This window comes from Copidosoma floridanum, unplaced genomic scaffold, assembly GCF_036245765.1.
Source record: "Copidosoma floridanum isolate Cflo_tuat_1 unplaced genomic scaffold, Cflo_Japanese_pri ptg000030l, whole genome shotgun sequence".
In the NCBI taxonomy this organism is placed as follows: Eukaryota; Metazoa; Arthropoda; class Insecta; order Hymenoptera; family Encyrtidae; genus Copidosoma; species Copidosoma floridanum.
In genome coordinates, this window is record NW_028321907.1 from 5258330 (window position 1) to 5271934 (window position 13605).

The window sequence follows — 13605 nt, forward strand, 5'->3', positions numbered from 1 at the left end:
TTAAAAAATGCGATGTGCATTATCGAATGAGCACATGTGGAAACTGTGGCCAGGTATAAGTAACAACATATACCGATCTGATAAAAGTGTCTTTGGCAATGAATAAGCACAAGCGGTTGTTTAAAAATAATCGAGTGATCTATCTAGTGATCTTCATCATTTTCTTGCAAGTGGGAAGGAAGAAGGTGCTTTTAAAAACTTGGGAATAACTGTTGATTCAATACAAGTAAACAAATGAACATGATATTTTAAATAATATTAATAGTATTTTTTTTATTATGTAACGTGTCTAGAACTGTATCAACATTATCATCGTTAATAATACCACTGGTACACACATCTCATTCAAGACACGTAGAAATTTAGAAAGACACGCGACTGTACAAAGTTTACTCGCTAATACATGTACGCGTTACTTCGTTACCACTTATTTGTGAAATTAAACCATTTAAATATGCTGTGACGAGACCTCGTCTCTTCTTTTTTTTTTTTTTTTCAGCATACCGTTAACAATTTTTGACTTTACAACTAATAAATTTCAATATCGACATCCACGATGATGATATGTTTTAAATAAGCCGACAAAACATCGGACAATAATACTTACGTTCCAAGATACAAAAATACGTTCAAGGCACAAACTTCATCTACTTACACGTACATTATATAAATATGTATAACGATGATAACAATGTTAATCATAATATAATAAATTGGCTACAGCTTCACGCGCAAAAGGGGCTCGGGGGCATAAGTACTCTAAGAAAAACACCGCACAAACATAAAACAAATCGATGATTCGCGCTTTCTCTCTTTTCTTCTTCGCCACGAACCCGGCCGAGTTTAGCCGGCATCACCAATTGCATATAGTTTTGGAATGTTGTTGTCAAAAAAAAACCAACACATACAGAGCACCAGTGCCGGTAACCGGCTGTAGTCTACACGAAAATTGAAAATCAACTATCTAGAGGAATATATACGTATGCATTTGCAAAATCATTGATTTCACTACTTCAAGTTTTCGCTCTTTTGTAACGACACACACACATGCACACCCACGCGTTTCACCCTGCACTCGCATGATACATCTCGCTAAACAAACAACGTATACACTACTAATCACAGCGCGTCGATTGATCCTTTCTCTCCCTCTCGATGTACGCACCACAGTTTTCTCTACTTGCGCGGTCCTCTCATTCTTGTACTCCCGTTCTCTGTCCGTAATCATCACGCACCGGGCAGTGGAGAAAGGAAAAATTTTCTTTTTTTTTTTTTTTGTCCCATCGACGCCATCCACCTTCGATTGCAAGGACACCTCGTCGCAAGCTATATATATTTACAATGGGTCGCGACAAAGGTCGAATTAATATAGGTGTTTAGCCAGGAAATGTGTTATAATCTCGTCGACTCGACCCTCTGCAAACTGCCGGGGTTGAAGCCGGCGTTCACCGCGCCCAGTTTTTTCCTGTACTTTTTCTTCTTTTCCGGACTCCTGCGTGGAGAAAAAAAAAAAAAAAAAAAACACCAAGCACATTTTAAGAAAAATCACACACGAAATTCAATGTATATATATATATATATTTGACTCACGCTTTCACGCAAGGGATCCACCAGAAGCTCTGCTCCTTGCCGAACACGTCGCCCTCCTCGAGTGACTCCGGCAGCTCTTGGTCTATCGTCTCGGGTAGCGTCAGGGTGAGGGCCGCGTCGAGCAGCGACAGAACCCCGAGAGTTATCAGAGGCAGCGCCTCGTGGGTATTGGCCTTGAAACATAGCGGAATTAAAAAAAATTACATTTGCAATGGCACCACCTTGGGTGCGGGTATATTTAAAAAAAAGCGGTCAACCCACCAGGTAGACGATGTAGGGCCCGATGATGTGGGCAAAGTACCCGATGATGTGGATCAACGAGACGCCCTGAGCCCGGACCACGGTCGGTAGCATCTCCGCAGCGTATTGGAAGCCGATATTGGCGGCTATGTTGACGCCGAGGCGAGCGATAATGGCCATCGTCATGGCCGGCACACCTGCTCGGGACACATATTTCATCCGATCAATAAGATTATTGGCTTTTTGTACCTGGTCACACGAGTACGTGGAATAATTGATAACACTACCTTTATCTTGTCCAATGGCGATGAAGGAGAAAACGCCGCACAGGAGCATGGAGGCAAAGCCCATCCAGCGCCTGCCCCACCTGTCCAAAAACAGGGCCAATATTATGGCTGCTGGTAGCTCCGTCATCGAGGCGATGGAGAACGACGTGAAAACGTCCGAGTGCAGGAGCTTCATGTTCCACACGTGGCCGTCGAACACCAAAACTATCAGGAGCCTGTGGATGAGACAAAATGTGACATTGATTTCGTCATCCGCGGAGGGGTCCGGAAGAAAACGAAAAAAAACTATAATGAGCGAAGGAATAAAAAAAAAAAAAAAAAAATTGACGCATGACTCACGTAGTTCGTAAAATTGCGGGTGTACAAATTATATAGCGTCGAGATTTATGAATCGATAGAGGCGCAAAGTTTAATTAGAAAAAAAAAAAATAACAGCGGTTAAAACGAGATCCGTACGTTTCCTGGTGCACGGCTATGCTGCAATGTTACAGCGCCGAGGGATTACGTAAATTGATTGTGATTATTGTTGTTTCGAACAGCTCTCGGTGCGAATTAGTATTCGTATGTGGTGCACGCAGTGTGCGAAGAAAAAAAAAAAAAAAAATGATAATTCCAATAGGAGCAAGGTCTGTTGGCGCAGAGTGAAAGAAACGACTTATGTTGTCTTTCGGGACGATCGAGTGAATGAAATTGTTTTTTTTTTTTTTTTTTTTTTTTTGTCAACTCTACCAAGAATTTTAATGTTTCGTTTCGAAAAAAAAAAAAAAAGACCATAATCACAAGTAAAAATGATGGTGTCCACGCATCAAAACCATTAAAGTAAATAATAGGTGTGTAGCCTGTACCGATGACAATTTAATTGCAACCATCCCAAGGTCATTTCAAGAAAGAAAGAGAAAAGATAAAGGAATATTCGCGGTGCACACCTACCAGTAAATAATGAGGATGACCGTGATGCGAGCCAAACGGGGCAGTTTGAACAGATCGATGACCGTGTAGTTGTTGCCCTGCTTGTCCTTGCTCAGCATCGCCTTGGTACTCTTCTCGAACTCCTCGTAAACCTCAGGTGGCACGCTCTTCTTGTTCACTTTCTCGAACTTCTTCAGCATCTCCACGGCCTTGTCCACTCGGCCGTTCGTTATGTACCATCTGTCATGATTCATTTATACATTTGTTATTATTATTATTATTATTATTATCATCATTACTATATTAACTGGGTGTCCAAAGTGACTATTTTGCGAATACTGCCATATAATCCAACTGTATTGTTAAAACAATTGTTATTGGTAAATATAGTGTTAAATTAGCATTTATTGTCACGTTGGCGTAAAAAATGGCCAATTCACGACGTACCTGGCACTCTCGGGGACGATCCAGGGGGTGACGAAGGCCACGACGAGCGGCAGCGCGCTCAGTACGCTCAGCATCTTCCAGTCCCTGATCCAGTAGGCGATCCAGGGCAGTATGCCGGACGCGATGGCGAAGTAGATGCCAAAGGACATGTTTGCCATTAGCGTTCGGTACTTTGGCCCCACGTATTCGATCACTGGATCGCGCGTTCGAGCGGACGTAGAGGAGTCGGGGGGGAAAACACACACAAAAAATAAAAATGCGGCAAAGGGACATTTAAAATAAATCGAAAGACAAATAATAAGGTAACAATGACAAATCATATGTGAGGGTAACGATGGGGGTGATCGAGAGTCGATTGAGCTGGAAATTTTGTTAGATCGTTGATTGAGCTGTTAGAGGTTTCGTCGGGGAAATCGGCTAATATCAGTACATATGTATATACCGATGATGAAGATGATGTTGAAGCAATTGTCGAAGGAAGTGCCCACGACGAATCGGGCCAGTGCAAAGGACCAGAATTCCGTGCACAAGGCGGTGGCGATCGAGGCGAAGAAACCGACGCTGTTGCAGGCGACCAGAGCTGGTAATCTGCCGTAGTGGTCGGCTATGTAGCCGAATATCAGACCGCCGATTATACTGCCCGCAAAAAAGGCCGATTGAGCTGCTGAGCCGAGGAACGCTTTTCCGCACACCCATTCTTCCTGTGGACAAAGTTTTTTTTTAATTTTCATTTAATTATTTATTTTATTTCATTTTATTTTTTCAAAGTAAATGAACGCAATAGTAGTTGGAATAAGCTCGCGATCGTTTGTTCGATGTACATCTCGTGTGTAAATCGTTTGCAGAAAAAAGAGATTCTTCCGGGGTGCCTCGTTAATTTCTTCATTGCCTCCGTTCAAGATAAAATCTCAATTCTGTTTTATGATCAGCGTTAAAAACAAAAAAAACTTTTAATTGAAAATTGAAAAAATCTAACGATACATCTGCGCGGGAAGCTCACAGACAATAATATTAAAAAATTCATAACGAGGTGAATTGCCGAGAGATCGGTATCGAGCTTAAGCGCGTGTAAAACCACACTCCAGTGTACGTGCACTCGATCTACTTAACATCTCACGACCGGATCGGCTAACCACTATACGCTTACCCCGAAACGTCTCAATGGACGTAATTATTACTTAATTATTCGGAGCGCGTGGGAGCTAGTATTATTGGAGCTTGTAAAGAGAGAGAGAGGAAAAAAAGATTGATTTTAATTCCGTGTTTATTGTTATGAAAACTGGTTAAGGATCGATGGAATGGTAATTTCGTGATAATTGTATTTTTTATTTTTTTCGTGTACTGTAGAGGTGTACAAGTGTAATAAATATAAAAAAGAAGAAAAAAAAAGATGAAAGCACAAACCTCAGCAGCGATGGACAGGTAGGGCACGTTGCTCATGTTGAAGTTGTAGCCGTATTTACACGTGCTGACCGGCCACTGGGGGTTGGCGTGGGTCATGTTTTTCAACAACACTTCCGTGTAATTAGTAACGTACATGTTACATCTTGAGAATGAGAAATTGGATTCAGAGTTTTTTTCTGTAGAATCCGGCGGTGGTATCGATAACATGATCCTGTGGACGTCTCATTCAATTATACATTTGTGCTAAGGTTTTTTTTTATTGTGCTGCAAAATTCTTCAATTAAAAAAAAAGTTTTTGAAACAGAGAAAGAACCCAATCCACTCAATAATTCATCTCAACTTAATTAATCATTCCAAAACTCCATCTTAAATGATTTTTTTTTTTTTTTCATACACGTGTTACCATATCTTTTTTTCAAACAACAAAGAGTATACTAAGAAGAAGTTTCCTGCTTTTAGCAAAAAGAAAAATGAAAAGTATAAAGTGCCACCAAGGGTTTCCAGAGTTTTTCTCGCTCTCTAACTCCCATATGTAATGAAAACACGCGCGTGCCGAGTTTTTTTTTGTCCCCGCGCGCCATTGACAATTAAAGCAGCCGTATAATATGTGCCTCCGACACTGTGCACACAACATGTCTACGTGACGAGGCTGCTACGGCTGCACAATGTGACATTTTTCTCGGTTTTTTTCTTTTTTTCTTTCTTTTTTTCATACGTATATTGTGTACAATGCGAAACGGGAGCTGAGCAACACCTTTTTTTTCCAAAACTCCTCGCGCTAGAGATGATTGCCTTCGAATACAAAAGTGAGGAAACTGAGAATCGGAGAGTAATTATTCATGAATATACTCAATTTTAGTTTTGTTTTTCACTATTTTATTGATTTGTCCCTCGATCCAACACGTTTTTGCCTCGAAACTTTTGGACGAGTCCATGACACAAGTTAATATTTCAATGTACCGCGAGTCGGTCTGAGTTTTACTCTGTTGCAGGAATAATTGCAATTTCGTGCGATTCACCGGTGCACTTGCGCATGAGAAAAATCACATTATTACCATTACAGTCCATGAGAGAAAAAAAAAAAAGATGCTCTCTTCTGATCGTTAAGCAAGAAGAGCATCATTTTTTCGTACCTCCATGTGAGAGCGCAAGTAACCGGGTAAAATTAATCATTAGGCGTATATAGCTAAAACCCATACTTTTGTGCATCCGTGAAGTTCGTGTTGTCGAACTCGGGTACCCTGCACCAGTACTCCTCGGGTATGAGGGTGATGAAGAATTGGGCAAAGTAGAGGAAGGCGTAGACGAAGGTGAAGGGTAGGAGGAGTACAAAGAGGAACCACTGGTAGCGGCCAGCCTCGCCGATGTAGGGCAGGATGTCGTCAAAGTTTTCGATCCTTGGTCTGTTGGCCTCGCCCTCCTCGACCTTCTTTTTCTCCTGCGTCGAGTCCATACTCTCGAGCTTCGGGCTGCTGATGCTTCAACTGCAACACAGGTGCGTACAAGAGGCGCAGAGTGTTGATTAATTTTTGATTTACTGTAAAATGCAAATTTTTTTTTTTTTTTTTTTTCAGGAGTTTCGTGTGTGTAAAACAATCTTGATTGAATATTTTGTTTTTTAGGTAAACATTTTAACGATAGATTTCTTTTTTTTTTTTTTAATCCTACAACTTGATTAAAATTATATAGCTAAAAATACTTAATTTTTCCTGTTTACGATTAATGTCAATGTAAAGTTGCGAGTACTTGTTGACATTTACGAACCATACAATAATAAGTAAACTTGTTTAAAAAGGAATAAAACTATTTTTATTTTGTAGCCATAGAATCAAGTGGAGTCGGAATATGAGTATTTTAATCATCGATTTTTTAAATTTGTTATAAAGAATCAAGGCTTGTTCAAGCATTTTCATCCTTTTTGCTCAAAAGGACCAATCATTTTGTCATTTTCGCACTACGGTGACACCAGATGTTAAAAAAGTATATCAATTTGAGAAAACATAAGAGAATTGTTTGGCAAATCAGTCAATATTGTATTTTTGTTCGAGTTTCAATGCACAGGCACCGATGTACATCTGGTATACTGCAAACATCGACAATATTCAATTTCACGCCGTCCGGTGGTGTATATATAATATACAAAGCCATTCTCGTGTAACAATATAAACAACCAAGAGGCGTGTGGGTGAATAATTCTTATCGTCAGAGGCTCTCATCGCCTCGTATCCAATTATCCGCTCGGCGAGCACACGTACTTTTCTTTTTCTTTCTTCCCTCCATTCATTTGCTCGCTCGCTCCAACAGCCCTGTGTACTCGCAGCTTTGTCCACGACAATTAAAACTAGAGCCAGCGAGCAGTCCCACTGCCGTTTCTTTGGCGAAAGAGGTGACGAATCTTTTTTTTTTTTTTTTTTTTTTTTTTTCTACCAAAGCGTTTTGTTTCAAGAAGCGCGAGATCGGCGGTTTCTAAGGCGATTCATTGAACTTCCGCGGCGTATTATTTTTCTTTATAAGGTATTTAACATGAGGCAGGGTATTAGAGACAGGTCTAATTTTTTTATGATTTTCACGATAGGGGCTGAGGAAACGTTCCACCAACGCGAATGAGATTGCGCGGAATCAGGAATAATTAATTTGCAGTGTGATTTAGATAAACAAGCGTAAAAAAAAAAAAAAAAAGAAAAAAAAATCATCGAGTCGTTTTCGCGGTTTATTTTTTCTCGCGATCGACGATACGTCAATTTGAATAATTGCATCCACGAAATTATAAATAATAGATAGACGCGGGTGCACCGCGGCGCGTAAATCGTTTAGCAAACAAACAAGAAGCGCTGATGTTCACTCGTATCACTTATCTCTCGCACGAGGATCGAGTGAACGTTTGCTTTTCCGCATTTGCCGATCTTTATTTATCTCCTTCGCTTTTATAATCGTGCGTATACAGTTGCGAAACGGTGTGTTGATTTTTTCGTTTTTTTTTCTTGCAAGTTCAATGTCCATCTGCTATAATGAGTATTTTGGGAAGTAATTTCGTCGCGTTTGATTTGAAAATTTTACTTCTGCGAAAGAATGATTGATTGTGTGTACTTGACTGATTGTGCTTCATCGATAAATGTATCACTTTCAGAGTATCGATCGATGACCGATAACCAAATTAAACAAAAATTTTTTTTTATATAATTATACTTTGATGAGTGTGCATTTAATTTGAAATTTACAATTATAGAGTTGTTTTCAATAGTATATAATTGTAAATAGTATTTAAGTAGTATATAATGGGAAAAAAATGACTCGATAAAATTTTTTCCTTAATAGGTGACAATTACTAAAGTTAAAATTGATAAGTGTATTTTGAAAAAAAAAAAAAAAAACAATTTTTTTTAACATAAACATAACAGCGGTAAATTTAGTAAGATAAAAAGCTCTACAAGGAAGTTTGTTTGACTTTTGTAAGGGGAGAGACAGGGGGTTATCGAAAACACTTTAAAAAAACTACTTTATTTCTTAAATACATGAAAGATAAAATAAAATAAATTCGTGGTTTTTACATCGTAATGTTTCATTATTGATTTTAGCTGATAACAAACGACGGGTTTTAGTCTTGCTGGTATTTATCATAGATGCCTCGAGCAGCATCTAAATACACATACATAATTTTTTTATGCTGTTATCTATTGTATTTTGTATAGCTATCCTACAATTTTTTCATCTAAAAGTAAAGCTTCTTTTGTTTGTCTCGGTATTTGACTGATACCGCAGTGACTGATTTAAACAGACTAAGTACACCGTTTTTTTTGGAGGCAGTAAATAAAGTACATACTAATATTGTTTGCAAAAATTAAAACAAAGTGTAACAAGGATTAGAAAATTTTACATATTTTTAAATACACGTACGATAAGGCAAAAAGTTATCAGTGATTTGTATTTATGTGGAGTGAGGTTGAGAAAAATATTTGAACCTTATGTAAGCCTACAATGTAAAAAAACGACTCTTAGCCTTGTATTTTCTGGAAAACTATATAAATATCGTAGATAGTTTTAAAATTTTGACATTCAAGTATACGTTATCTCATACGCGTTATCTCATATTTGAGCATTTATTCTTTAAATGCTCGTAGTATCATAAATGATAAACATATTATACAATCGTTGTAACAGGTGAAAAAAAAAATGAAATCAATTAGAAGGTATTTTACTAAATATAATAGTATCAGTGACAAGTCATATGTTTGTCTTTGAGGGCTTCTCGTGAAAAATTTAAATAATTATTTTTTTATCTACTCAGTGGTGATAGATTCTCTGTAATTAGTTTCCCAACATTGTTATTCACGTGTAAAATAAGGCTATAGGCTATGTATACATTTTCGAGTCAATTAATTGCCAACACAATGCACATTTTCACTGCTCTAATTTAGTGAATGGCAAAAGCTAATTAATTAATTGCCAACTTTCACGATTATCCTCTAAAAAAACGCCTACTTAACGGTATTGTTGGTATTTTTATTTAAGGAGAAACGTTAGAGCTTTGATTTTGTTTTTAACTATTATGAAATTATTAAAATTGACATTGTTATTAACAAAGCTCACTTAAATAATAAAAATGAAGTTTCGAAAAGTTGTGGATAAAATGCAAAAAAATAACCATGTTTAAGAAACTCGTATGCAATGGCATATATTTGAAAAGTACTTTTTAGCCTTTCTTAGACAATTACATTTCAAACCAATCGTTTTTACTTGATCACATGTAACACGTGTACGAGAGGCACAATCTCATTTTATATTATCGACGAGGAAAAAAAATCTTAAAAAGAAACAGAAGCAGTTGGGACAATCCAAACTATGTAATTAATTTGATCGGTTTTATGAAACGATGATTATTCGAGGTTTCGGTATTTTTTTTTTTTTTATCCAACGATTAAAATGTTTTATTCAACTAAAAATAGCCAATCACCGCGTCATTGACTCCTTACCGATTTCTGATGTACACGTAAATTTAAAATGATTAAAAATAAAAAAAATCACCCGAATCATCAAAATCCAGCAAACGTCGTTCCATCCCAGCTATTTTGATTCCGACCATCCTCGGCTCTACAAATCACAACAATAGCAACGTCAACGAAAAACAACAACAAGACGCGCACGGCCTCTTATTACAAAATCCTGGCAAACGTCCAATCGCCAAGCATTTAAAAACAAATCGATCATACATACGTACACACCCCACCGAAACTTTTCAGCGGCAGTAAATAAAAAAAAAAAAAATTTGCCCTCCCGTGCAAAAGCGTCGACTAAAAATACGCCAAGTACTCACCGTATATGTATATGTACAGAGGGACAGAAGAAAAAAGAAGCCCCCGCGGCAGAGCGAATCCCTCGGTGCGTCGGTTCGCCAAGGGGGGAAAAAAAAGGTGCACCACCGACTTGCCTCCACTGCAGTAATGTATTCTCGTGCAAGGTTGAGGCTGCGCGAAAATAACCACACGAGGCCTCGGTCTCTTCTTCCGACCGAAACTCAAAATCACACACTGTCGTACGTGCACACGAGCGGCAAATCGGCCGATCGATCGGTAGCTTCCCACTTTGATGAAACCAAAAAATAAATGAAAAATCGGCCTTTGGCACACGCGTATGCACTTGGACACCCACACACTATGGATGAGAAGTCACGCGTGGCTTTGGCGAGCACGTGCGTATATAGGTGTAAAAGGCAAGAGTGGGATGTGGTTGCAGTAACCGAGTCGCGACCGAGCAGGGAAGACTACATATCGGCGAGCTCGAACCGGTAAGGGGGTTCGAAATCGACTGGTTCTCGGCTCGATCATTGCCAAGGCTTTTATATATGACGCTTCGGGCGCTCAGCCAGCGGCGCTACTTGTCTTGCTGGTGCCATGCCTCGATCTTTTTTTTCTCTCTGTATCTATCTTTTTTTTTTTTTTTAAGGTCTCGAGTTTATGGGGTTTCAAATTTCAAAAAAAAAAAGAAAAATAAAGGGACTTCTCGTCTGCGGGTTTTTCCTTTACGAGGAGCTTACGGGTACCCAAAGGTGCGGACGCCCAAAGTTACTCTGGCGTCAACAATTAACTGATTTTTATCAGAATAAGGCTTACCTGATAACTGAAATGCAGGTGACTTTACATGCATGTTTATGCCAAAGTGCGATAATTTAAATATGATTTACCAAACGGATTTTGTTTTATTTTTTCCTTCCGAGCCTTCCTCTTAGTGGTAAAGGGAAAAAAAGTCGAAAAATTACAGGGAAACTTACGTGTTGCAATAGAAATACCCGTTTCCATAAGTTAATGAGGATCTATGTTTGAAGAGTTGAAAAAAAAACAAGCTATAAACTCTTCCTTGTTGTGTAAAATAAAAAAAAAAAATTGCACGTTGTACACTTGACAATTAAATTTTCATGCGCGTATCGATAACGTCTCGTGCTACCGGTTAACTTTTATAATTTTTCATTTAAAATTTACTCTATACAATTTTTGCAAATAAAACTCGATGACACATACATATATTCGTTATCAACCTAAAAAAAAATGAAAAAATTTTGACTGTATGAGTATAGGTACAAGCTATGGGCTATTTATAGAAAACGAACAAACCCACAGCGTCATTCGATGCAACATCTAGTTTTTTTTATAAATCTCACCCACTTCGAGAACACGTTCTTATTTTCCATCCATCCCACTCTGTATTCAGATATAAGAGTTACATCTTTTTTTTTTTTTTTTCATTTTAATCGTCGAGTTATTTATGTAACATCGAAATTCCCACGGCGAGAACCAGCGAGCGCGTCGTCGGTTTCATCCGATGCAGAGTGCCAAGGAAAAGTTTATAGCTTTTTTTTTCCATCCACGCGCTTTTTCGTGCCTCACAATGTAATGACTTTACCTCGTGTTGAATTGTTTCGCGGAAAACCGATCCTTCAATTTCGCGTCACAAAGAGCTCAACTGTCATTCGTCGTATGGCTAATTAATTACTTTCGACGATTAGTCATCCCGTATTTTCGTGATCAACCGGAATTTCGCTGATTTTTTATTGAATCAAAGGAATGTAGGTCGTGTATTGATACAATTTTTTTTTTTTTCTGATCTTTTGTTTTAGAGTGTACTACCATACTCGCGATGGATAGGCTGTGCGCTGTTTCCTGCTTTGTATAAAAAAACGATACAGGATGTTTATTCATAATTATAGAAAAAAAAAACTACATTCTTTCGATCAACAATGCGTTACTCTTAGATATGGGCACTATGATACCGAGAATTGTTGTTTCCCCAAGTTACAAAGTATTTAATGAAAAATATCGTGTTGTAAGATTTTTTTCTTTTCGCCTGTACCGATATGTAACCAATTGACATGATGAGAAAAAAAAAGAATCTTAAAGTGTAGTTATCCCCAGTGGAAAGATAATCATTTTTTTTCATTGAAAACACCATCGACATATACATTGATGATTGATTAAAAATGTTTAAAAAATTTATTTTCAAACTCATAAAGGAACACTCACACGATATACCAGAAACACTCACGATTTAAAAGGCACTCATTATCCATGAAAATTACAGTCGCGTTATCGTTGGGGAAAAAAAATTACTTGTATTTATCTCAAAACGAAAAGTCAAGAACGTTGCTCACTAAAAATAGCGACCACACGAGTGTAAACGTTTATTTCATTGTGGATAAAAATTACAAAGCCCTCGAAGAATAGACAATACGCACATATTAGGCACAATTTAACTAAAAATTTTCTTATCTCGTTCCGTCGTCACTGCACAAGCATTGGCAGTGAATGAATGGTAAAACCGAGATCTTTCAATTATTCAAACTACGAAGCAAACATTTTAACGCTCATTTAACGACGCAGTTATCGCGATCGGCAAATAAAATTAAATCTGCTCCTCAATATTCATTCGAAGGAGCGAGACGAAAAAAAAAAAAAAAAAAAAAAACAGCATACGAGGATCGCGAAGAAAGGTTTACAACGCGCGTTAAAAGTACCAAGGACACGATAATTTATCGCTAAAATGCAAATTATCGTTGGAGTACACGCTGCAGCAGGTGCTTCTTTAATATTGAGCGATGAAAGAGTAAAAATAACCATTTCGTTTTCTTCGCCCACGTGAAAAATAAATTTTGCTAAATGAAAAAAAAAAGAATTATACCATCGAAGAAAATAGATTTAGTTTCAACGTATCCATGTATAAAGTATCTACGTAAACGAAAAATATACTTTCATCTTTTACGCTCCAAAAACATCACCATCACTCAACCCAAGGCTGCAATGGTCCTTATTATCATCTTCCGATACCCACATAAATATATTATAACCAAGCGCACAATAGGTGCACGTTTGGGAAATTGACTCTACGAGCCTCTAATACCCATTTGCGCGCCCACGGCAGTCGGAGCTTACAACATAAAGTCACATGCAGAAGACAAAAGCGAGAGAGAGAGAGAGAGAGAGAGCGTGTATACGTATGCATTACATTAGGGTATATACCCATTAAGCGGCCGAGTAATGGAATTAGCGGCTCGGCGTTTGTGGGCTCCGTCGGTTGGATTTCCCTCGAGCGCAGTTTCCCTCACCCCCGAGCGCTCGATCACAAGGGCACGGACGTTCATCGTAAAAATTATGGTTTTGTTTGTTTTTCTCTTCTCGTCGATCGAAAATACCAGAAGCTGTATTTTTCCTCGCCCCTTCATCGGTAGATAATTTATATCGTC

The 13605-nt window shown here is 38.2% G+C and overlaps 1 protein-coding gene across 1 annotated transcript in view; it reads right to left on the bottom strand.

The window, feature by feature from the left end:
- Nucleotides 1-894: 894 nt before the first annotated feature.
- LOC106646067 (organic cation transporter protein-like) overlaps nucleotides 895-13605 on the bottom strand; it is a 30506-nt gene continuing 17795 nt past the window's right edge. The window contains exons 2-10 of the mRNA XM_089596279.1: nucleotides 6077-6361; nucleotides 4878-5088; nucleotides 3916-4174; nucleotides 3474-3666; nucleotides 3048-3266; nucleotides 2118-2332; nucleotides 1852-2027; nucleotides 1591-1763; nucleotides 895-1492 (exon numbers count right to left, since the gene is read on the bottom strand). Coding sequence (XP_089452405.1) covers nucleotides 1393-1492; nucleotides 1591-1763; nucleotides 1852-2027; nucleotides 2118-2332; nucleotides 3048-3266; nucleotides 3474-3666; nucleotides 3916-4174; nucleotides 4878-5088; nucleotides 6077-6330 — 1800 coding nt within the window. The 5' untranslated portion in view covers nucleotides 6331-6361 and the 3' untranslated portion in view covers nucleotides 895-1392. The remainder of the gene's footprint in view (nucleotides 1493-1590; nucleotides 1764-1851; nucleotides 2028-2117; nucleotides 2333-3047; nucleotides 3267-3473; nucleotides 3667-3915; nucleotides 4175-4877; nucleotides 5089-6076; nucleotides 6362-13605) is intronic.